General features: G+C 39.3%; 1 protein-coding gene across 3 annotated transcripts in view; it reads left to right on the top strand.

Moving 5' to 3' along the window:
* Positions 1 to 6,284: 6,284 nt before the first annotated feature.
* Positions 6,285 to 21,370, top strand: part of efr3a (EFR3 homolog A) — a 30,944-nt gene continuing 15,858 nt past the window's right edge. The window contains exons 1-8 of one of the 3 annotated variants that reach the window (XM_079451419.1): positions 6,285 to 6,416; positions 6,627 to 6,735; positions 13,856 to 13,932; positions 17,311 to 17,438; positions 17,578 to 17,728; positions 18,324 to 18,445; positions 18,839 to 18,988; positions 20,374 to 20,478. In XM_079451419.1, the coding sequence (XP_079307545.1) occupies positions 6,726 to 6,735; positions 13,856 to 13,932; positions 17,311 to 17,438; positions 17,578 to 17,728; positions 18,324 to 18,445; positions 18,839 to 18,988; positions 20,374 to 20,478 (743 nt within the window). In that variant the 5' untranslated portion in view covers positions 6,285 to 6,416; positions 6,627 to 6,725. Of the gene's footprint in view, positions 6,417 to 6,626; positions 6,736 to 13,855; positions 13,933 to 15,938; positions 15,981 to 17,310; positions 17,439 to 17,577; positions 17,729 to 18,323; positions 18,446 to 18,838; positions 18,989 to 20,373; positions 20,479 to 21,370 lie in introns of those variants that run through there. The other 2 variants (XM_079451418.1, XM_079451420.1) reach the window with 2 other exon arrangements.

Genomic DNA, 21,370 nt, shown 5'->3' with positions numbered 1-21,370 from the left:
TCCTAATCTTCTCATTTAATGTTAAATGCAAATAAAGCAGACATGTGTTGAAAAAGCTTTGCTCATCTTTAACGGCTTTAAACAGACGTCCAGGTAAATATGTTGTGAGAGTGCTATATATACATGTAACTCTCTTAACGCATGTTAACTTGAGATGAACTTTCTCCATCCTCTCGTTTCCTCGTTATTGATTCTTTCCCTACACCTGTTCCCCTATTGGTTTGATCCCTAATTGACTGCCCTTGTGTTTTCTGTCTTGTGCTGGTTCATTGTGGTTGTGTGGTGAGTTCATGTGTCTAGTCTGGTCTAGTCTAGTCTAGTCGTAGTTCTTGTAATGCGTTTCTTTTTAGTCTTGTTTAAGTGTAGTCTTAGTACTGTCTGTCATGTTATTGTATCCATCCCTGTTTTGTTATGTTTCCCCCTTGTGGGTGTTTGTTTTGTATTATTATTTAAGTCTTCTGTTAACCCCTTACCCGCTGTCTGCACCTGGGTCCTCTGTCCGTGTCTCACCCCTGTGATCATGACATTTATTTGTTAAATTTGTGGCTACATGTAATTATTGTGTATGCAAATGAGGCTTTTGCTTTTATGCATGCAGAATATTTTATGTAATTCCACAGTTTTTTCTGAAGTCTGTAATGTTTTAGACAAGAAACGAGTTAGTTGACCGATGACAACGGCTAAGGGACAGGCCTTGTGCTTATGAAGGCTCTTAAAGAGGAGTCGATTCCTTTAATGGAATCGATTCCAACCTTTGGAATTGACTCTCGATTCTCAATGCCTTGCAATCGATTCCCAGCCCTAGTCAACCCCCCTCAGGAGACGAGAAAAATCAAACTGCCTTTCTTTCCCTCACACATTTCCCTCACACTCTGTGAACCTAACCTGGTCGGGAGGAGGTATTCTTTGGTAAACCCAAAGTTTATTTCGATCTCCTCCCCCTTATTTAACGCGCAAGTGGTGTACCTCATTCATTCATTCATTTAATAGAGTCATTCATTGCCCACATTTTGATCACACAGAGACCATCTCATCAAAAATGTCATATGTGCTTTTATAGAGGATCCTTAATGTGAATTAATGCGCTACAATTTTGTCATTTCCCTGTGCATTTTTATTAAAACTCTACCATTTTTACAGTTTTGTGTAAAATGACTTAATAAAGTGCATGAATAAAGAAATCAATAAATACAGACATAAAAGTAGAAATTGAGCGATAAAGGTAATAAACACTTAATTTAGACGTACAGCCACTCCTACCCAAATCTGTTACAAGCAAAGTTCAAACTGCAGATTTTGACATGAAAGTCTAACACGTGTCCTATACACCATGACGTCTCACTCTCATCACTAGAGCACTGATGAAGATTTTATTATTATTTCTATTTTATTTCCGTTGTTTCATTCATTTACTGACTAATTTATTTCTTTATCGGTAGATTTACCTATTTATTAATTTAAACAAGTAATTTTCAGAAAATCAGTCAATCCACTTTACGCTCCCAAGAACTTTTTGCCGCCATGTTGCTTTTTTTGGTGACGTTGCCATGGTGAATCGTCATATCGGAGCTCCATTGATCATGGCATGTCATAGTTGTGGTGCAAGGGCTTATCTCAAGCTAGGCCTACACAGAGTTGATAGAACTAACTCAAATTAGCTGTTCTGAAACCAAAAACTCATTGTTTCACATCTCGGTGTAAATCAACTCAGTTCACATTTTAACTCTGTGTCGGTTGAACCTGCTTATTGAAACGGGCCACTGCACCGTATAAAAGTGTTAAACTCATTAACAAGTCATGGTGGGTACAATTAATTTGACATCTCTCTAATGAGTCTAAGCTGATATAATAATTTAATAACTATAAGGGAATTAATCAAAATAAATGATTTTACAGGAATTAAGGAAATGTTGTATAAAATATTAGAGGCTTGGCGGCAGTACACCGCTTTAGATTATTGAGTGCAATAATCAGTTAACTGTAGCACTTTACTGAATGACAATACCAGCATCCCATCCACATACAGCTAAACCATCATGCTCAATCAATCAAACTGTTCCTGCTCTGCAGCACCACCATAATCAATGAGATTGAAAATCTGAGTGTTGGTGTGCAAATCAAAGATTTGATAAGAGAAAACTGAAGAAATAGGCTTATTCAGGCAGCATTTCAGTAATTATTATGCATGTGTTTCTTGAAACTAGTTTCAATCAAGTATTTTAGTTCAATATTAAAAACACTGTAAAGATACACTGAATTCCGGGCACATGTGTGTCTGTTTTAGCAGATGCTTGGATAAATGGGAGCTTAATCACACATAATTCCTGTAAAGCAAAGGTCTTAATCCGTGTATTTGGTCCCCCCCTCTCTCTCACACACAGTACATAAACAGAGGCCCTAGTTTAGGCAGCTGGAATGGTTATATCAATATAATCCAGTTATACAGAGGAGGTCTGACACAGGCAGACATTACATGCATCACATTGTGACTACTGCAAATGATCGGATTCTGACTGGTTTGATATGTACAGTAAGTGACAGGTTTATGTAAGAAGACATCATATTAGGTTCTGATCTGGTCAGAAATCCGGGTTTTAACATTCTCTTAGGGGGGGTTTCCCGGACAGGGTTTAAGACTTGTTTCAGACTAACTTAAATGTAAGCGGTGTCTTGATAAAAAACAACTTGCACTGGCATATCTTAAAATATATCAGTGCAATTGTTTTGTCTCACCAGTAATGTTTCTTTGTAAAGTATGTCTTTAAAAAACGATTTAAATATCCTGATTTAACTAAAGCCTAGTCTGGTTTAAGATAATCCCTGTCCGGTGAAACCCCCCTTTAAAATCAATTGTTCTCATGCAGTAAAAATATTCGTTGACCACCTCTTAGCATAACCCTCACACAAAACTGTAGGACGTTATTAGATTTAAACATGGTTTAGACAATTTATGAGAATATAATTTTACAAGGGTATTGCGATACAGTTTACTCATCATGAAAAGGAATTTGTTATTTTCATCACAATGACTTGCTTTTATAATTTGTTTTTAAATGTTACTACTTCTAGTGTCTATATTGTTGGGGATATGAATGCTGATATTTCAGATAAGACTTTATTATTTGCTTATCATATTGTTCCGTTTTGTCACGATAATAATTTTGTATTGTCAAGTAAAGTGCTGTTGCTGGTGGATAGTTTTACTTATGTGAGGCTTGGAATACCACATGATGCTAGATCATTGTATCATTACTGCTTATGCTCATGCCTCTTTGGAGTGTATGAGTATTTTATATGGCACAGTATCTACTGATCATATACCCATTTCTATGATTATATATGTTGGTCATGTCACTCTGGTATAATGAAATTGACGTAAAGACTGCAAAAATTTTTTGGTCAGCAGTTACAAAGGACGATCTTGTAGCTTATTATGATAAATAACATATACGTTTCTGAGTAATATTTACTCAAAGATACATTCATGCGTAGGAATGTTAATTGTAAGGATGTACAGTGATATAGTAAATGCTATTTACAATTGTAGCAAGTTATATCATAAGCACAAGAATAAAATAAATAATATCAGGCCTGCATGGAGCAGACATAGCTGTGTATCATGCTGAAGCTCGGGGAGCTACTAATACATGGATTATGGCAGGAAGACCCAGACAAGGGCCTGAGCTTGAACACACAAAGATTACCAAAGCAAGATATAAGTATGCTATGCGTTTTGTTTGTAAAAAGGAGCAAGCTTTGAGAGCGGCCATCTATGGCCATGACGCTGTTATATAGTAATATTACAGACTTTAGGAAGGAAGTGAGATATCTAAACAATTGCAGATCATATCTCCCTTGTACTGTAGACGGTGTTTAAGGAACAGATTATATTGCAGATTTATGGAGGCAGTACTATTGTAATTTAACTTTGTTCAAAATAACACTCATGATGTGGGGCATATTAAAGTAAATGATCCAATATTGATAACATTTACATTTTTACATTTAGTCATTTAGCAGATGCTTTTATCCAAAGCGATTTACAGATGAGGAAACATTGGAAGCAATTATAACAACATAGGCAACAAAATACATAAGTGCATCAAACTAGTCCATTAAAGCCTAGCACAGTATACAAAGCTAAGAATAGTGAGGTAAGTAAGTGTTTTTTTTTGTTTTTAAAGAAGGAAAGGGAAGAGAATTAGGATAAATCAATCAGCGACGTTTTTAGGCGTTTTTTAAAGATGGCAACCGAGTCTGCTGATCTTGTAGCAACAGGTAGATCATTCCACCAATGTGGAACAGATCCAGAGAAGGTACGGGAGAGTGACTTTTTTCCTTTTTGGGATGGTACCACTAGTCGTTGTTCCTTTGCAGACCGCAGTGATCTGGCAGGAACATAGATCTGCATTAGCGAGTGGAGATACGATGGTGCAGACCCGGTGTTGATCCTGTAGGCCAGGAGCATAGCTTTGAACTCTATGCGGGCGGCAACAGGGAGCCAGTGTAACCTGATGAAGAGCGGAGTTACATGCGCTCTCTTTCGGTTCATTGAAGACCACTCTTGCGGCCGCATTTTGGATCATCTGGAGAGGTTTGATTGTGCAAGCAGGAAGTCCAGCCAGAAGCGCATTGCAATAATCCAGTTTGGACAGGACAAGAGCCTGGACTAGGACTTGCGCAGAGTGCTCCGATAGGAAAGGTCATATTTTCCTAATGTTGTAGAGGATGACTCTACAGGACCGGGTGGTGCTGGCAACATGACTTGTGAGGTTAAGCCGATCATCGATTACCACTCCCAGGTTTCTGGCTGTGCTGGACGGTGTAATCGTTGATGAGCCTAGTTGAATGGCAAGGTTGTGGTGAATCTTTGGGTTGGCTGGGATCACAAGCAGTTCCGTTTTTGCAAGGTTTAGCTGCAGGTGATGATCCTTCATCCAAAGCGAGATGTCACTCAGGCATGCCGCGATGCGAGCAGCGACCGTCGGATCGTCCGGTTGAAATGACAAGTAGAGTTGTGTGTCGTCAGCATAGCAGTGATAGGAGAAGCCATGCTTCTGAATGGCCGAGCCGAGGGATGTCATGTAAATGGAGAAGAGTAGCGGTCCAAGCACTGAGCCCTGTGGCACCCCGTGTTGAGCTGTTGGGACGCAGAGACCTCATCTCTCCAGGATACTCTGAATGACCTACCCGAGAGGTAGGACTCAAACCATTGCAACGCCATTCCAGAGACACCCATAGCACTGAGAGAAGCCAGGAGGATGTGATGATTGACAGTGTCAAAGGCAGCAGACAGATCCAGTAGGATGAGCACAGATGACTTGGATGATGCTTTTGCCAGTCTCAGGGCTTCGATGACTGAGAGCAGTGCAGTCTCTGTGGAATGACCGGTAACAACACATGAAGTGCGTCATGCCATAAGAATGCATTCTGATGACAAAGTTAGTGGTCTATATCATATCTCTCCTGAACATCTAGGAGGAACATGACGTAGGAGGGTAGCCCCTCCTTTAGCTGTCTGTTTAACTGTTTTTATTATTCATGGTTTATTACCAGACTATATGTTGTCTGTTTTATTGGTGCCAGTTATTAAGCTGATAAAGGTAGGTAGTCTAGACAATTGCAGTGCCATAGCCTTAGTCAGAATTTTAGCTAAAGTTTTAGAAATTATTTTGTTGGATAGGATAAGTGTCCTTATTAACTTGGCAGATGATCCCTGTGGAAAGAAAACGCATATGCTGGTTTGAAGAATGGTAGCTGGTTTGTGCTTGTTGTGAGCTGGCCATATGCTGGTCCTTAACTGGTCATGTGCCGGTTTAGGACTTTAAATTAAGAAAATGATTGAGTGCCTGCCGACTAACTAATATAAGTATAAGCTCCACACGGTATCATGCCAGGTTGTGGAGATATTGGTATAACTGTATTTTTGTAATAAATTGACTTCTCGGTAACCGTCGTACAGGTATGTGTGTATGTATGTATGTGTTTGTCATTTTTAATATTGTACTTCGAGTCTGTGATAAAAAAGTGATGTGTATTTTGAGGGCACCTTTAAAAGTTAAAAAGTTGTTCCCCACGAGGAATACACGCGCACTTCATTAACCCACACATATAAATCAATTGGGAATGTCCTGCTTGATAATTTTAGACGCTCGGTTTTAGGGGAAATTAAAAAATGTCACACCTCAACATAAAAACTCACTTAGTATTGCAATAACACAAATTGCAATCAATACAACGAAAAAACGTCCTCTCTTCTTCCTACCTGTGTCTGCCTTTTCTCAGACACGCGCACGATGCGCGTACTTTCGTGCTGGCGGCCCGGCGCGCGACTCTCACTTCCGTGTCTCGACGTCACGCAAGTGTGAAGCAGGGTAGGAAACGCGGATGTGTTGCGCTTAATCCACCATCTACAGGTATTCACACTTAACTCTCTTTCTTGACTTCATCGTATCTTTACCCATAGGCTGTGTGAGTACGTCTGTACGTTTGATGGCCTGTGTTTATAGTCGTTAGGTATATATCGGTGATGTTAACGGAACGTGATAGGATTCGTTTAATCCGTGTGTGTGTGTGTGTGTGTGTGTGTGTGTGTGTCTGTCTCTGTTTATTTGTGTGTGCTCCAGCCGTGTTCTGATCCATATGTCGAAACCCAACCTCCGTCCACGCTGATCTAATCCAGGCACAGTGCAGTGGACAAGGGTTGGACGGAACCAAGTGCAGGAATGCCTGCCGGTAAGTACCCACAGACCCCAACTTGAAACTATTGACATGCTGTTTGTTCTTCTGAAGTGTGTGTTTGCGTGTGTGTTCCCTGCCCCTGCATTAATAGAAAAAAGTACAGTGGTATTATCATTCTTGCTAAAAAAAAGAAACCATCGCTGTATTGTTTATAATAGGAATTGTGTGGTTTTAATGGAAACTATAATAGTGTCTGAGTCTTAACAAGTAATGGGTTGGTCTATTTATCAGTGGGATATTATCTGACGGATAGAAACCAACGAAACACCCCTGAAGCATTAAAAGGAAAACACTACATAAATGAATATTGTGAATAGGTTTCTGGTTGTATTTGAAATGGAAGCCACTCGGATTTGCATTGTTTTTTTCTAACAGGGATGGGTTTTACATTATGGTTACATTAACATTTAGTCGTTTAGCAGATGCTTTTATCCAAACTGACTTACAGAAAGTTCAGGGAGCAATAAAGCGATATGTCATACAGGAGCAATAATACAATAGTTGCTAATACAAAGCTTTGGTTGTGATCATTCTGTACCATAGCATTACGATCTCACGATCATTGCAGTCTGTTTCTTCTATGATCCCATGCAGGAGAGTAGAATGGTGACTCAACTAGGTATTGGCACCAGTGCCAAAAAGCTTGACAGCAGGTGGACAGGCATGTGCACTAGTGTCAGCATAAAATCTGACTATGCACTGCAGCCTCTAAGACAGCGTTTCTACATAATGTATTTGGATGTCTCTGTTTTTAGAGGTTTTATAGAGCTTGTGAGTTAAACGAGATTTCTGTATAATAAACAACTGTCAGCTCATGTGTGTTTTACTTTGGGCTTTGTGATAGTGTTTTGCCATAGTTTAGTGGGGTGCTTGAGGCATGTCTTGTTATTTTGTGTTGAGGTGTTTGTTTGCTGTTATGTTTGGTGCTTGTGACATTGTTTAGTTTAGTGTTTATGATATTTTTAAATGTTGTTTAGTTTGAAGTTTGTGGTAATTTGAGTGATGTTTAGTATAGTGTTAAATAAATAATATAGGCCATTTGTGATATAGCGTTGTGTGGCAATGTTTAAACTGTGTAGCTTGATGCAGGAGACCAGACATCCCTGAGGGTTATTGCTGCTGACGTTGTACACGCCAAAGAGAGGTTCAACACACACACAATCTGTGAGAGTAGGGTGACCTCTCTACTAAAGTACAAACACAACTACCATACCCCTCAGAGGGAGTACAATAACCTCTCTGCTCTCTCACGCACACACACGCACAGCCTATTCTAGGCAGCCAGGGCCCTGTAAGACAAGCCCTTTATCCTTGAAATAGGATGAGAAAGGAAAATAGAGAGAAAAGACGATTAGTGATGCTGTTGACTTGACAAAAACAGTATATCTGTTTATCAAAGTGCTTGCAGAATTGCAGCCTACAATGAGAAATGTACCGTATAACATTGCAGAATGTCAAACAAATAAAGGAAATAAAATGGAACACCAGCAGTGCATTTCATAAACAGAGATGAGTATATTAAAGCAGGAGTGTCAGCTCCGGAAGGGCCACAGGATAAATCCACACCTGTTTTAGTCCAGGTGTTCATGAAAATTGCAGCCATGTGTGAAGCAGGGCTGAAAATAAGATGCATTTAAATGAAGTCAGAAATATCGTAATTCTGAGTTCTGAGCACATGCACGACCACGCAAAGTTGTTTTCGTTTTGTGGGAATTATAGATTTATGCTTTCCAGTGGTTAAAGCATGGCACTAGCGAGGTGATGGGTTCGATCCCAGGGGATTACACATAATTAGAAACAAATGTGTAGTATTAAGCAATGTGAGTCACTTTGGACAAAAGCGCCTGCCAAATGCATAAATGTAAATGAGCTTTGGCGTTGTACATGTTATGTAAATTTCCAACATGATGTAAACAAATTTGTCAATGGTAATGAATGATTTTAGAAGATACTTCAATTTGACAAGTGTTTTTCCAGTCATTATGAATGCGTCATATGGAAAACCAAATTTTTGAAAATAGACTGGAAAAATAAATAAACTACTACTATAGTATTCCCATGGGCCATGACTTTTGTTATGTGCTAACTGTTTGGCACTTTATACTGGCACTTTACACTTTAACTGATTTTTTTATCTGTGAAAAAAATAATTATTCATAAAGTTCACAAGAAAACCAACCCTTTATGTCATTTTGTTTTGTTTATGATACTTTCATGTTATATCCAGACCTGAACACGTTACTGTCTTAATAATGTATGCCTGACTCGGTGTACAAATCTCCCAGATGCACTTAAGGCAGCAGTCAGTTATGCATTAAAGATGAATTAAACAAGTTAATATAAAATATAACTAAATATAGAGAATAACACTACGCCTATAGTGGTAATGAGCATACGTTTATAGTAGGAGACACGGACTGGAGTCAGAGCTCTCACTGTCTCATACTGTGGCAGACAGACACATACTGTGCTGCTATCACACAGCAGTGCTTGTGTTCTCCTAATAACACATGAATCTCTCTCTATGAAGGATCTCTCCGTGTGTTTACCTCTCTATCTCTCTTAAGGATCTCTCTTGCTCCTGCTCGTGGCTTTGAGATGATAATGTGCTTGTTCGCAAAGCAAAGTTTGATCTTTCCTTGGCCGTTTGAGTGTGTGCACGAGAGTTTGATCTGTGTGTGTTTGATGTGTCGCCTGTTTTGTGTTGATCGCTTTCCTTTGGGCAGAGCCCCATTTATATGTACAGTTGAAAACGTGTTAGTGAAGATTCTGAGTGAGGGAAAACATCAAGGGGAACGCCGGCGCATGTGTTATGCGTAGGTTGGGTGGCGATATTCAGGCAGATGCTTGTCTTGACACTGCTGGGAAATTTTTAATGTGCCAAAACATCAGATTCATCAGTGTGTGTGTGTGTTGGAGAATATGGTTAGACTTTCTACACTGTATAGCATCTACAGAGAGAGAGAGAGAGACTGAGAGAGACTGAGAGACAGACAGAGGACAAGGACAAGACAGACAGGGAGAGAGAGATAGTGTCACAGGTCCAGTTAGCAGATAGAGATAGAGATGGACTCCGAGAGCTCTAGTGCTGGTAGGTCTGGATAGAGTGTGTTTCTGCTTGTTTTTTGGTGGTTAAATTACATTATGTAAATTCTCAAAAAGAATAATCTGTATCTTTATTAATGTACCTCTGAAATAGTTGGAAATGTATTAAAATAGGACAACATTGTAAGGAAAGCATCAGTTATATGAGGTATGAACTGATATACCGTGCAGGCCGATTAATAGGCCAATATTTAGCCATTTTGAGAGTATCGTCCAATAACCTTGACTGTTTGGCTGGTTTATAGAAGTTGGGGTTCTACTGGTGTCTTCTGACCTTGTTATTCAATAATGTTTTAATTTGGTCTGAATTGGAAATGTATGTAAATATTTGTGATGCACCGATACTAAATTTATGTAGTGGTATAACGATCGCAATAACTAAATACTGAAGATTAAATTATCTGAATGTTATTGATTCATTTAATGACTATTAATATTTGAACATTAATCTGGGGTTGTTTCTCAACATTTTCTATATACAAAGCAGCACATAGTCATTGCATTTTCCTGTCCCTTTTTGATTGACAGGATATATCGGCCATGATCATGGGCTCACTTTAAACTTTTGGCCGATAGTGTGGACAATTGCTTTTAGCGACCGATACCGATTATTAACTGGTATCTTGGTGCATTTCTATTTCAAATTGTACAAATTAATTATACATAGATATGCACTATAGGCCTCCATCTATACGATCAGAGCGATTTTCAATGTAAATTGTTTGCTAAAGCGTTTTTACTCAAATTAACTCAAATAAAAATCTACTAAGGGTTACACAAGCTTTTTGCGTAAAAATTTGTTATACTTGTGATTCATTAAAATAATGCTCCTATTTGTGTAAATATTGTATTATTTGTTATACATAAGGGATGATGATAGGCAGCCGTTTTTTATCGCAGAAATAAGCCCAGACGAAGGGTTGCTTGTACATTATCCTGCTTATTACACGGCTATTTGCTACATGTGAAAACAATATACATGAAGTGTAAATTTGAAATATTTGATTAGCTATTTTTTACTGAATGCAGACCTTCCTTGAGCAGGTTACCGTGTGTTGTTAGTTTTGCGACGTTGTTGTCTGGGAATAACCCACCAGCAAATGTCGCGACTGGCGAATCCGTATCGAGCATTCCAACGAGCCGTGTAATAAAGTTTAATATCGTAGCCTGTGGTAGCTTGCATGTTATCGGTAACGGCATAACCCATTGGAATACTCATTAACAATGAACATGAAGACAGAAAGACTGTATTTGAAACTAAATATTCACATAATTCCAAAGTAAATACCATCAAACTGTCATACCATCACACATCATGCTGTAAAATCATACCTAGTGTGAAGACAAGCATGATTTCAGATGTAGTAAACCTAATTTGTCATTGCTTGTAAAAAGCTACAGTCAAGTTTTCGAGACAGTTGCATTGCATTATGGGAAATAATAGTCTAACAAGCTCATGAGTGTAGTGATGTGCATGCTGTGTGGATGTGCTGAATTTCTTTCAAATGTGAAACCGGTAGAGATAAAGGAGGCATTCCATTTCTGTCTCCGTCTTTCCTCGTCTCCTTTTTCTTGCTCTAATGAATTGCTCTGTGCATATTTTGTTATCTGCCCTACATTCCATCGACCCATACCGGTAACAACTTGTGTGTCAACGTGTTTGTGATTGTGTATTTGTTTTTGTATAGACTCTACCTGTGCTCTGTTGGACTGCAAAGGATATTGGGTGTTTGTTTCATGGACTTTGGTTGTCGGCTTGATATTACAACAAAGAGCCATACGCACGCACTCTAAAGTGAACAGAAATTTGCACACTAATGAGAGGTTAGGACCTTTTTGGTTGAACACGGACTGTTTTTAAAACAGTCCAGTTGTAATCTTAGAAAAATCAGGTTTTACATAAACACACATTGATGCACTCGTGTCACATTTACATTTATGCATTTGGCAGACGCTTTAATCCAAAGCGACTTACATTGCAATGTAAGTGTTGCAGCGTTAAAGGCAGGGTGTCCGATTTCCTAATTACGCTTGTTTAGACAAAGTGGGGCCGAGCACCAAAACACCCTTTTAGCCAATCAGCAGTAAGGTGGACAGCGCTGACGAAAGCAAAAGATGTGGGTAGGGGTGTGTTTGTTTTGGTGATTTGAACATCAACATTGGCTAAGAGAAATCGGACACCCCGCCTTTAAACCCCATTGATGCCTTATGTATGGCCAAAATATGTTTTTTTTGGTTTAGATCATGTGGTAAGTAACAGAAGCACGTGAAGTAACTTTTTTTATTATGCATTATGTTCTCTGGGATAGGATAGAAGGTAATTCTGTTACTGCGGCTTACTCTCGAGCTCTGCTCTTCAAACTCTTAAGCTATTTCAGGTCCTCATAAGGTTAAGAGGATTTTCTCCCCAGGCACTGAATCAATCTCTTCATTTCCCCAGACGCTCTGGTGTTGGCAGTAATGGGGATTCAACAGGCACCAGTGGGAAGTGGGATTTGCACCCAGCACCAGGTTCGGCTGCACGGGGCGAGCGCCCCCTGGTGGCTGTGGCTGCGGCTGCATTTCTTCTAAACTGAACTCTATTGTATAATAACAGAGTACAGTACAGTAACATATTATTATCTTAAATTACCCTACCTACTATTTCAGATTTTCACACTAAGTTTATTAAAGGGATAATTCACCAAAAACTTAAAATTCACTCATCATTTACTCCCCATCATGTCATTGTAAACCTGTATGACATTTTTTCTTCTGCAGAACACAAAAGTAGATATTTTAAAGAGCGCTGGTAACCAAACAACATTGCCCCCCACTGACCTCCATTGTGCAGACACAAAACAGCGGAGACATTTCTCAAAATATCTTCCTTTTGTTAGAATTAAAAGTCATAAGAGGGAATAATAAAAAAAATTGGAACAAACTATCGCTTTAAATGCCACCTAACAGACACAGTTGGGTGGAACTTCCTGGCTATCTGTAATTGGACAGTTTACCTGCCAATCGCAGTGGAGGGTGATTCTTTGTGCAGGTATTTAGTTCAGGTGCGGCTGGGTTTCAGTCCAGGGTTGGGATAGGAGGCAGAAAGGTCACCGTTTGGAGGTTCCAGAGGAGTTAAGAAGACATCAAGGGTCAGAGATCATGATGAGGAGGTACAGACAGGTGCCGCGCTCAGAAGCTGACGGAACCTTCAGATATAGACACACCTGGGAGAGGAGATCATTCCTCAGCAGGCTTGGTATCTGTGTGTGCGTGTGTTTCTGATAGATCCAGTAGAGAAAGTTCATATAAGCCTGTTGAACTCCTTGTCATAATAACATAGTTGTTGTGTTTGTCAGTTGCGGTAGAGCTTGCTCGCTCTTTCTCTCCAGTGCAGCATCACTCGCGTTTTCCATCTTCTAAAGGTGGATCAGGTGTTTCAGCTGATAATGGCGGCTTCTTTTCCACGTCTCACTTTACAATCCCTGCACACACATACGCACACACACACACTTGCTGGTTGGCATATACACACACGCATGCACATGCAATTCTAATTTGCATGCACGTTGCTATGTATGAATGAACAATTTCAACGTAGATTTTGAAAGACTGTCAGAGCAGTAAGTGTGTTTGTTCCTATGTTTCTGAGAGTGTGTGTGTACCGCTCTGCTGCTCTCAGATTTCTTCTTTGACTTTTTTAATAATTAATCAGCCCTTTAAACCGTGTTGCAACACACACACTTGCTCTTTGCATTGTGCCTTGCCTCAGTACATACACACACTTCATTCTGACAGCTCATTTTAATATCATGCATATGTAGATTCTAAAGTTCTCATTGAGGTGAATGGGGGATGTGTAAATGTATGGTGCGAGAGTGCTTTTCTTTGTATTTTTGCAATATCTCATTAGACCCATCCATCTGATTCAATGCATAGACTATTCTGACTGTATTCTGAACAGTAAGTGCAAAACGTTGATTAAAAATGAAGGTCTTGTGTATGTGAAAGTGCTTTTCTCTCATCACAGGTGTGTGTGGATGTTGCGGTCCTCTGCGGCCACGCTACAAGCGTCTAGTGGACAACATTTTCCCGGAGGACCCCAAGGTAACCCTAGGAGCAAAATTTTGAAACCAGCATTTTCAGTGAATATAATGAGTTTGAGTTTGGGAGTCCGCACTTTTTTAGGGGGGAATAAACTGAGCATTATTTTTCAAAAGTGTATGCTAAAAACTATGAGCAGGTGTAATGTATTTACATTTATGAAATGATTCAAATGAGATCATTTAATTTCAATAAAATAAATATATACTTATTATAAATTAAAATGATTATTTTTGTTTCATTCTGTGAACTTGTATAACATTTTCATAAACCGAATACGCACATTTGCTCTTTTCACAAAAATGATCCGCCTTATTCACAACACATGCGTACGCACATGAATTTGTTCTTAACCTCGTCCTGATGCTAGTGAATTTGAAAGGATTCTAAATGAGCAGCCGCGTGCACAAGTTTAGTCTTTTGCATAAAAAACATCATCCATCTCCATATTAGGGCTTTCCGCATAACCTTTCCTTTACCATCTGTCGTAACTTCAGTCAAAGATACTCCAGGCAACCCGATGTGACGCTGTCTAAAGACGCACTCTATAATTATTGATCCCCTTCTGATTTTGTAAGTTTGCCTGCATATAAAGGGTCTATAATTTTTTTATGTAGGTTTAATCTGGGACAAAAATGTATATAAAGGTTATAAATTGATTTTGCATATCAGTCAGTGAAAAAAGTATTTGATCCCCTACCAACCAGCAAGAATTCTTGCTCCACAGATTAATGATGTGCCTGTATGGACCACAGATTAGTCCGTTCACTAAATCAGCTTGTTAGATGCCTCAAGACAGTTAATGATTTCAAGACAGTTGGGACCACAGTTACCAAGCAAACCATTGGTAACATGCTTTGCCACAATAGATTGAAATCCTGAAGTACCCGCAAGGTCCTCCTGCTCAAGAAGGCCCGGTCTTCTGAAGTTTGACAATGAACATCAAAATGATTTAGAAAAGGCTTTTGAAAAAGTGCTTTAAGACCAAAATTGACTCCTGTTTTTGGAGGAAGGGAAATGCTGACTATGACCCTAAGAACACCATCCCTACAGACATGCACAGTGTTGGAAACACATTATGCTTTAGGGCTTTTTCTCTGCTACCGGTACAGAATGACTTCACTGCTTTGAGGGGTTAAGGGTTTAGAACCTCCCCTTAACTAGATCACTGAAGATGGGTCATGGGTGTGCCTTTATTATGACCAACACCCCAAAATATTGTCAAGACAACCAAAGATTGGCTTAAGGAGAAGCAAATTAAATGTCTTAGCCAGTCTCTAGACCCTAGTCCTAGAGAAAATCTGTGCTAAAACTCAAACCTCAAACAGCCAATAAACCTTAAAGATTCACAGAGGAGTGGACTCAAATGTATCCTGACACATGTGCAAACCTGGTGAACAACATCAGAAATGTCTTACCTTTGTGCTTGCCATTAAGGGTTATCTACACCAAGTACAAAGTTATGTTTTGCTCGGAGATCAAAAACTTATTTCATTGAATGATATGCAAATCAATTTATAACCTCTCAGTTAAAATAAACCTACCATAAAAACCCTTCATTTCTTTGTAAGCAGGCAAACTTACAAAATCAGCAGGGGATCAAATAATTATTCCCTCACTGTATATATACAATCTTAAGACCGGACTCATTACAAGTATTCACATTTCTCACTGGTGGATCGTAACCAGGTTATAAGTACTGCTTAAAAACAAGAAACAGGAGCAAGAGACAAAAAAAGCGGCTCATGTGAGACCGCTTTTCATCTCTCTCCACTGGCTACCGGTAGAAGCCCATATCAGATTCAAGTCACTGATGCTTGCCTACAGGACTATCACTGGATCTGCGCCGGCATACTTTCACACTCTCTTACACTCCTACATGAGTGATTCCGGCACTGGGGAGCTACAGTTCATTGAGGGAACCATGAATGCCAACATGTACTGTGACATACTGTAGCAGAGCACGACCCCCTCGCTTCAGAGACTGGGCTCACAACACCAAACACAACTTCAAGACGACCACTGCCTTGCTAAAGAAGATGAGAGTAAAGGTGATGGAATGACCAAGCATGTCTCCAGACCTAAACCCTGTTGAGCATATGTGAGGCATCCTCAAACGGAAGGTGGAGGAGTGCAAGCTCTCTAACATCCACCAGCTCCGTGATGTCGTCTTTGAAGAGTGGAAGAGGACTCCAGTGGCAAACTGTGAAGCACTGGTGAACTCCACGCCTAAGAGGCTTAAGGCAGGGCTATAAAATAATGGTGGTCACACAGAATATTGACACTTTGCGCCCAATTTTGAATTAGACATTAATGGCTGTGTATTGAGTTATTTTGAGGGGACAGCAAATTTACACTGTTATACAAGCTGTACACTCCACTCTACATTGTGGCAAAGTGTCATTTCTTCAGTGTTGTCACATGAAAAGATATAATAAAACTGGTAAAGAGGGAAAACAGAACCTCCGAAGGCCAAGCAGTGGAGTTAACTGGCCAAAACTCTCGAAATGGACATTCGCTCATTTAGATTTAAAGTCAAAGAGCACACAAGTGATTTCTGTAGTCGAGCTAATCTTAAATGACACAAGACATTAGACAAGGTTATGTTCAATTAAAAATTGTCTTTTGCTTCTTTAAATATCATCTTTATATCAAGAGTTCATACATTTGAATTCAAACTCATTGAAGTTCAAGTGCTCTGATAAAAATATATTCTTATCAGCTCTTACTGTCCCTCAGAGACCCGCTGAAGTAAATGCCACTGCATAATAAAATAGCAGCTGCTTGGGCGATAAATCTCAATTTAAAGAAGAGTTGACTAGCAGCTGTCACTTGTTATTCATAAGGTTGAAAAGAAACGTCCTGCATTTTATTATAAATGAATGTGAATTGTTGCTCTTTTATTATGACCTTTGCCCTGCTGGACCGTTTTTGAGGATGTGCAACACACACACACAGGGACAGTTCTTAACCTTGCTGTTACGTCACATTACATTAACATTCAGCTAGAATGACACACAGTTGTTTTCTCTGAAGGGTAAGTGTGAGTAATATTCTTATGGGTTGGTGTGACAGATTTTCCACTGACACACACACATATTCCCCAGGGTTATGTTATGTATTGTAGTTAAAATCCTGTTAAGTTGATTCTCACTTTAAAAGCCTCAGGATCGTCCAACGGGGTTCAGGATAAAAATGATTTTTAATGGTGTCTAAAAGTAGGCAGCAGAAATAACACTTTGTCCAAAATATTCAGCTCAGTTCATTCATTTCATGCAAATATTCAACACAATAGCAAACAACGCAGTAATGTGTCTTCATTGTGGCCCCCTGTTCTGTAGATCTTAATATGGATTCTTAAACTGTGTGCTCGTTTCTCAGGATGGATTGGTGAAGTCCGATATGGAGAAGTTGACGTTTTATGCTGTGTCTGCTCCAGAGAAACTGGACCGCATTGGCGCGTACCTTGCTGAGCGTCTCACCAGAGATGTGGTACGACATCGCTATGGGTACGAACCACACACTCTGCTTTCTTCAAATTGCTTTACGTTAAACTTACATATTTGTTATATCCTTTGTTAGTCACATATTGATATACAGTACAGCATACTTGATAAGAAACCTTCCGATCTGTGTGTCTGTGTGCAGGTATGTGGTAATAGCGATGGAGGCCTTGGATCAGCTGTTGATGGCTTGTCATTCTCAGAGCATCAAGCCTTTCGTGGAAAGCTTCTTACACATGGTGGCCAAATTGCTGGAGTCCAGAGAGCCAGATTTACAAGTGCTGGGCACCAATTCAGTAAGTGTGTGTGTGACAGATCTAATCAAAGGACGTAGTCACAAATCTCAGCAGCAGGCGAAGGAGAAAAAGGGAGAGAGAGAGAGAGAGATAAAGTTAGAACATGACAAACGGCTTTGACTCTGTCATCTGTAATGTTGCTTTTTTTGGCTCACGACTCAATGATCTTTCCATTTTTGTTCCCAATGCGCGGATGTGAAGTTTCTGAGCTAAGAACAACAACTGAAAATCAACATCTTGTGAATGAAAGAGATAATTTTTACTGGCATGGTAACTCTTTCAACCGAAACAAAAAAAGATTTGAACGAAATAAGTATTGTTTTAAAGATTATAAACTGGAATTCATAATGCGTAATCTTATTTATCTAAAATTCAATAGTCATCTGATATACAGTGGTGAGAAGGCCTCACCAAGTATAATACAAGAAAATATATAGCAAGTGAAGGTTAAGGTTCTACTACTGTAGAAACAACATTGTTATTTCCATGCAAGGGCTATGCAGATAGAAATAGATCATTCTAAGGTAAGAAAAATGTGATTGTGTGTGTGTGTATGTGTTTGTTTGTCTAACATTTTGCAACATTTGAATCCTAGTTTGTGAAGTTTGCAAACATTGAGGAGGACACGCCGTCTTACCACCGCAGATACGATTTCTTCGTCTCTCAGTTCAGTGCCATGTGTCACTCCACGCATGAGGAGCTCGAAACCCGCAACAGGTGCGCGTCTGAGCGTATAATATAATATAATATAGAATATTGCCCACATGCTGTTATAAATGTAATCCAACATGAACATTGCAAAAACATTAACACGGCTATTTAAATCATTATATTAACTTTGGAAATAAATCTGTTTTATCTAAAATAATAAACATTAGATTTTTCTTTTTTAATCAAGCAATTAGCTATTAAGCTTTTATTTTGTATAATGTCTAATGTCACATTGAGCAGTGGTTCAGTCTTCAAAAAACATTCATTAAACAAATTAAATTAACACTGCTAACCACCATACGTAATTCATATCAAAAGCATTGATTTGAAAACACATTCAATTTGGCTGATCAACGGTAATGAGTGCGTCTGATGCGTTTAACATGTTTCCTACTGTAGGATCCGTGTGGCGGGTATTAAGGGTCTCCAGGGTGTCGTCAGAAAGACTGTTAATGATGAACTTCAGGCGATCATCTGGGAACCTCAGCACATGGATAAGCTCATCCCCTCCATGCTGTTCAACATGCAAGATAATGAGGACTCGGAGAGGTACGCATACTCACCAGAGCGCAAGAACATCATGGAAATTGTTCTTGCTATTTCCCGCTAGGTGATATTTGCTGCTCAATTTGCGCTTAATGTGTTTTCTTCTGTACTGAGCACAGAATACTACCACCAAACCCAGACAGAGATAGATGGGGGGGTAACGGGAGAGATTTTCTTGATAAGAGAGGAGTGAAGGTCCACGTGTAGAGGGCAATCAAGGATATCTGGATTTCTTTAAGGATGTGCACGGTGTCAGAATAAAGTGTGAATGTGTGTCAGATAAGGGAACCTGGTTGCACAGAATATTTAAGTGTAATTGGCTGTTTGTGTACATCAGTATGGAAACGTCAATTGTTCCTCTCCGCCCGATTATCAGTAGCTGGAATCCGATCAGGTGTATCGATCGGTGATTAAGGTTGCAAACAAAAACCTTGGCGGCTTTTGATTGACGTTTAAGCTAGTCGGGAGTGACACTTAACCTGGAAATGTTGCAGTGGACAAAACATTTGGAATACATTACATCTGCATTTTTTAGAAATACATATCGAATTTTTCTTACATTTTGTCTGTGTGTATTGTCGTAAAGGGTATGTTCAAAATAGCACTACACCATTCCACCTTTCTTTGTGTTTTTTTCAGCATACTAAGCGTAGTCCACTAATTTTCTATAGGTATGAAATACCTTGCTGACATGCTATATCCCACAATCAATTGAAATTGTCTTGACTTTGTATTTCCCGTGTGATGATTGAACTGGTTACTATTAAAAATAGCATTCTCTCACGCTGAACATGTTAAATAAGAGGCTATTATTGGCTCTGACACACACACGCACACACACATGCAGCTGAATTGTGTGTACATACTTGTACATACTCTTCTTTTCAAGGTCGTCGGATTCTGTTAATTGCTTTCCAGGGGCTGTGCGTGAGCTGAAAGAGAAAATATTTGTGCGTGTGTGTCAGGTCTTCAGAATCAGAATGAGCTTTATTACCAAGTATGTTTACACACACAAGGATTTGACTTGGCAACAGGAGCTTAGTGCAAAAGAAAGTGTACGAATGGTGCAAACATAGATGAAAGAGATTCAATATATTTAAGATGGCAAAACAATTCAACTAATTAATAACTCAATGCACAAAAATGTAAAAAATATAGTCTTAAAACAACATATTATTGTTTAAATGAATTTGCAGTGTTATTTAGAGGTTTATCGTATTGTTTCTTACAATGTACAGTTTCCAGTTTATATGTGCAATGTGATGGACAGTGTGTATTATGCCTCCTTAATGCATAATCTAACACACACTTTTTATCATTTGTTAAAATAATGACATTACAAACCTTGCTACTATTCATCTCTCTTCTTCTCTCTGTCTCCTTCACAGGGCTGGAGAGGAGAACCCAGCTTCCTTGGCCGAGAGCTGCTTCAGAGAGCTGCTGGGTCGCGCTGCTTATGGCAACATGAACAATGCTGTGCGTCCTGTACTGGTGTAAGTAATGTTTCCAGGGCTACAGTCTGCTGAAGGCACCATTATCCATGACCATTCTTTTTGTCACTATTGCAAAGACAGTGGCTTCAATGCTATGTCCATATAGTGTTATGGAGTATATGAGGAGCAATAATTGGTCATGAACAAACAATAGTTGAATGGCATGACAACGTTATTGGATGTAATTCCTACATCGAAGATGCTAAACGAGCACTTGCGGAAAGATGTTTTCAGACAAACACAGTGCGGCTTTAGGGGCGATTCACATTTCGTGTCTTTTGCGCATGCAAGTGCGTTATTTTAAATGGAGACACGCGGTAGGTGTGCACATTTTCATAGGCGTGTCAGCACCGCATCAAGAAGGAAATACCGTGGGTCACCTACTAGAGAAAGTGTAAAGGCAGTGTCCAGACTGTCAGACGATCGTCTGCTTACTCTCATGCTGAGGGCATGATGAGATTCACCCCCGACACATAATACACAAGAGGCACACAGATGGTTTTGGCTTATGATCTGAAACCAGCTGTTCTGAGCTTGATTTATGTCTTAAATGGATTACAGATGCAAATATGCGTCTCTGTTACACTGACTCTGAATGTGATTGAACTTTTTGGCCATAGTGTGTCAACACAAAAGGGATAGTTCACCACCCAAAAATGTCATTCTTTCCTTTACTCACCCCCAAGCTGTTCCAAACTTGTATGACTATCTTTTTTGGCCTAAAAAATATATATTTTGAAGAATGTGTGAAACCAAACTACTATGTTGGTCAATGGTGCCCCACAACTGATAATCCTTTTTTTCTATTGTTCTCATAGCAATATCAATCAAACTGCAGTCATGTTGATTTTAATTTGTGATCTGTTGAACATAAACTCTTCATTGACATTCT

Source organism: Barbatula barbatula (genome assembly GCF_947034865.1).
Source record: "Barbatula barbatula genome assembly, chromosome: 3".
In the NCBI taxonomy this organism is placed as follows: domain Eukaryota; kingdom Metazoa; phylum Chordata; class Actinopteri; order Cypriniformes; family Nemacheilidae; genus Barbatula; species Barbatula barbatula.
This window is presented reverse-complemented; position numbering and strand designations above follow the sequence as displayed.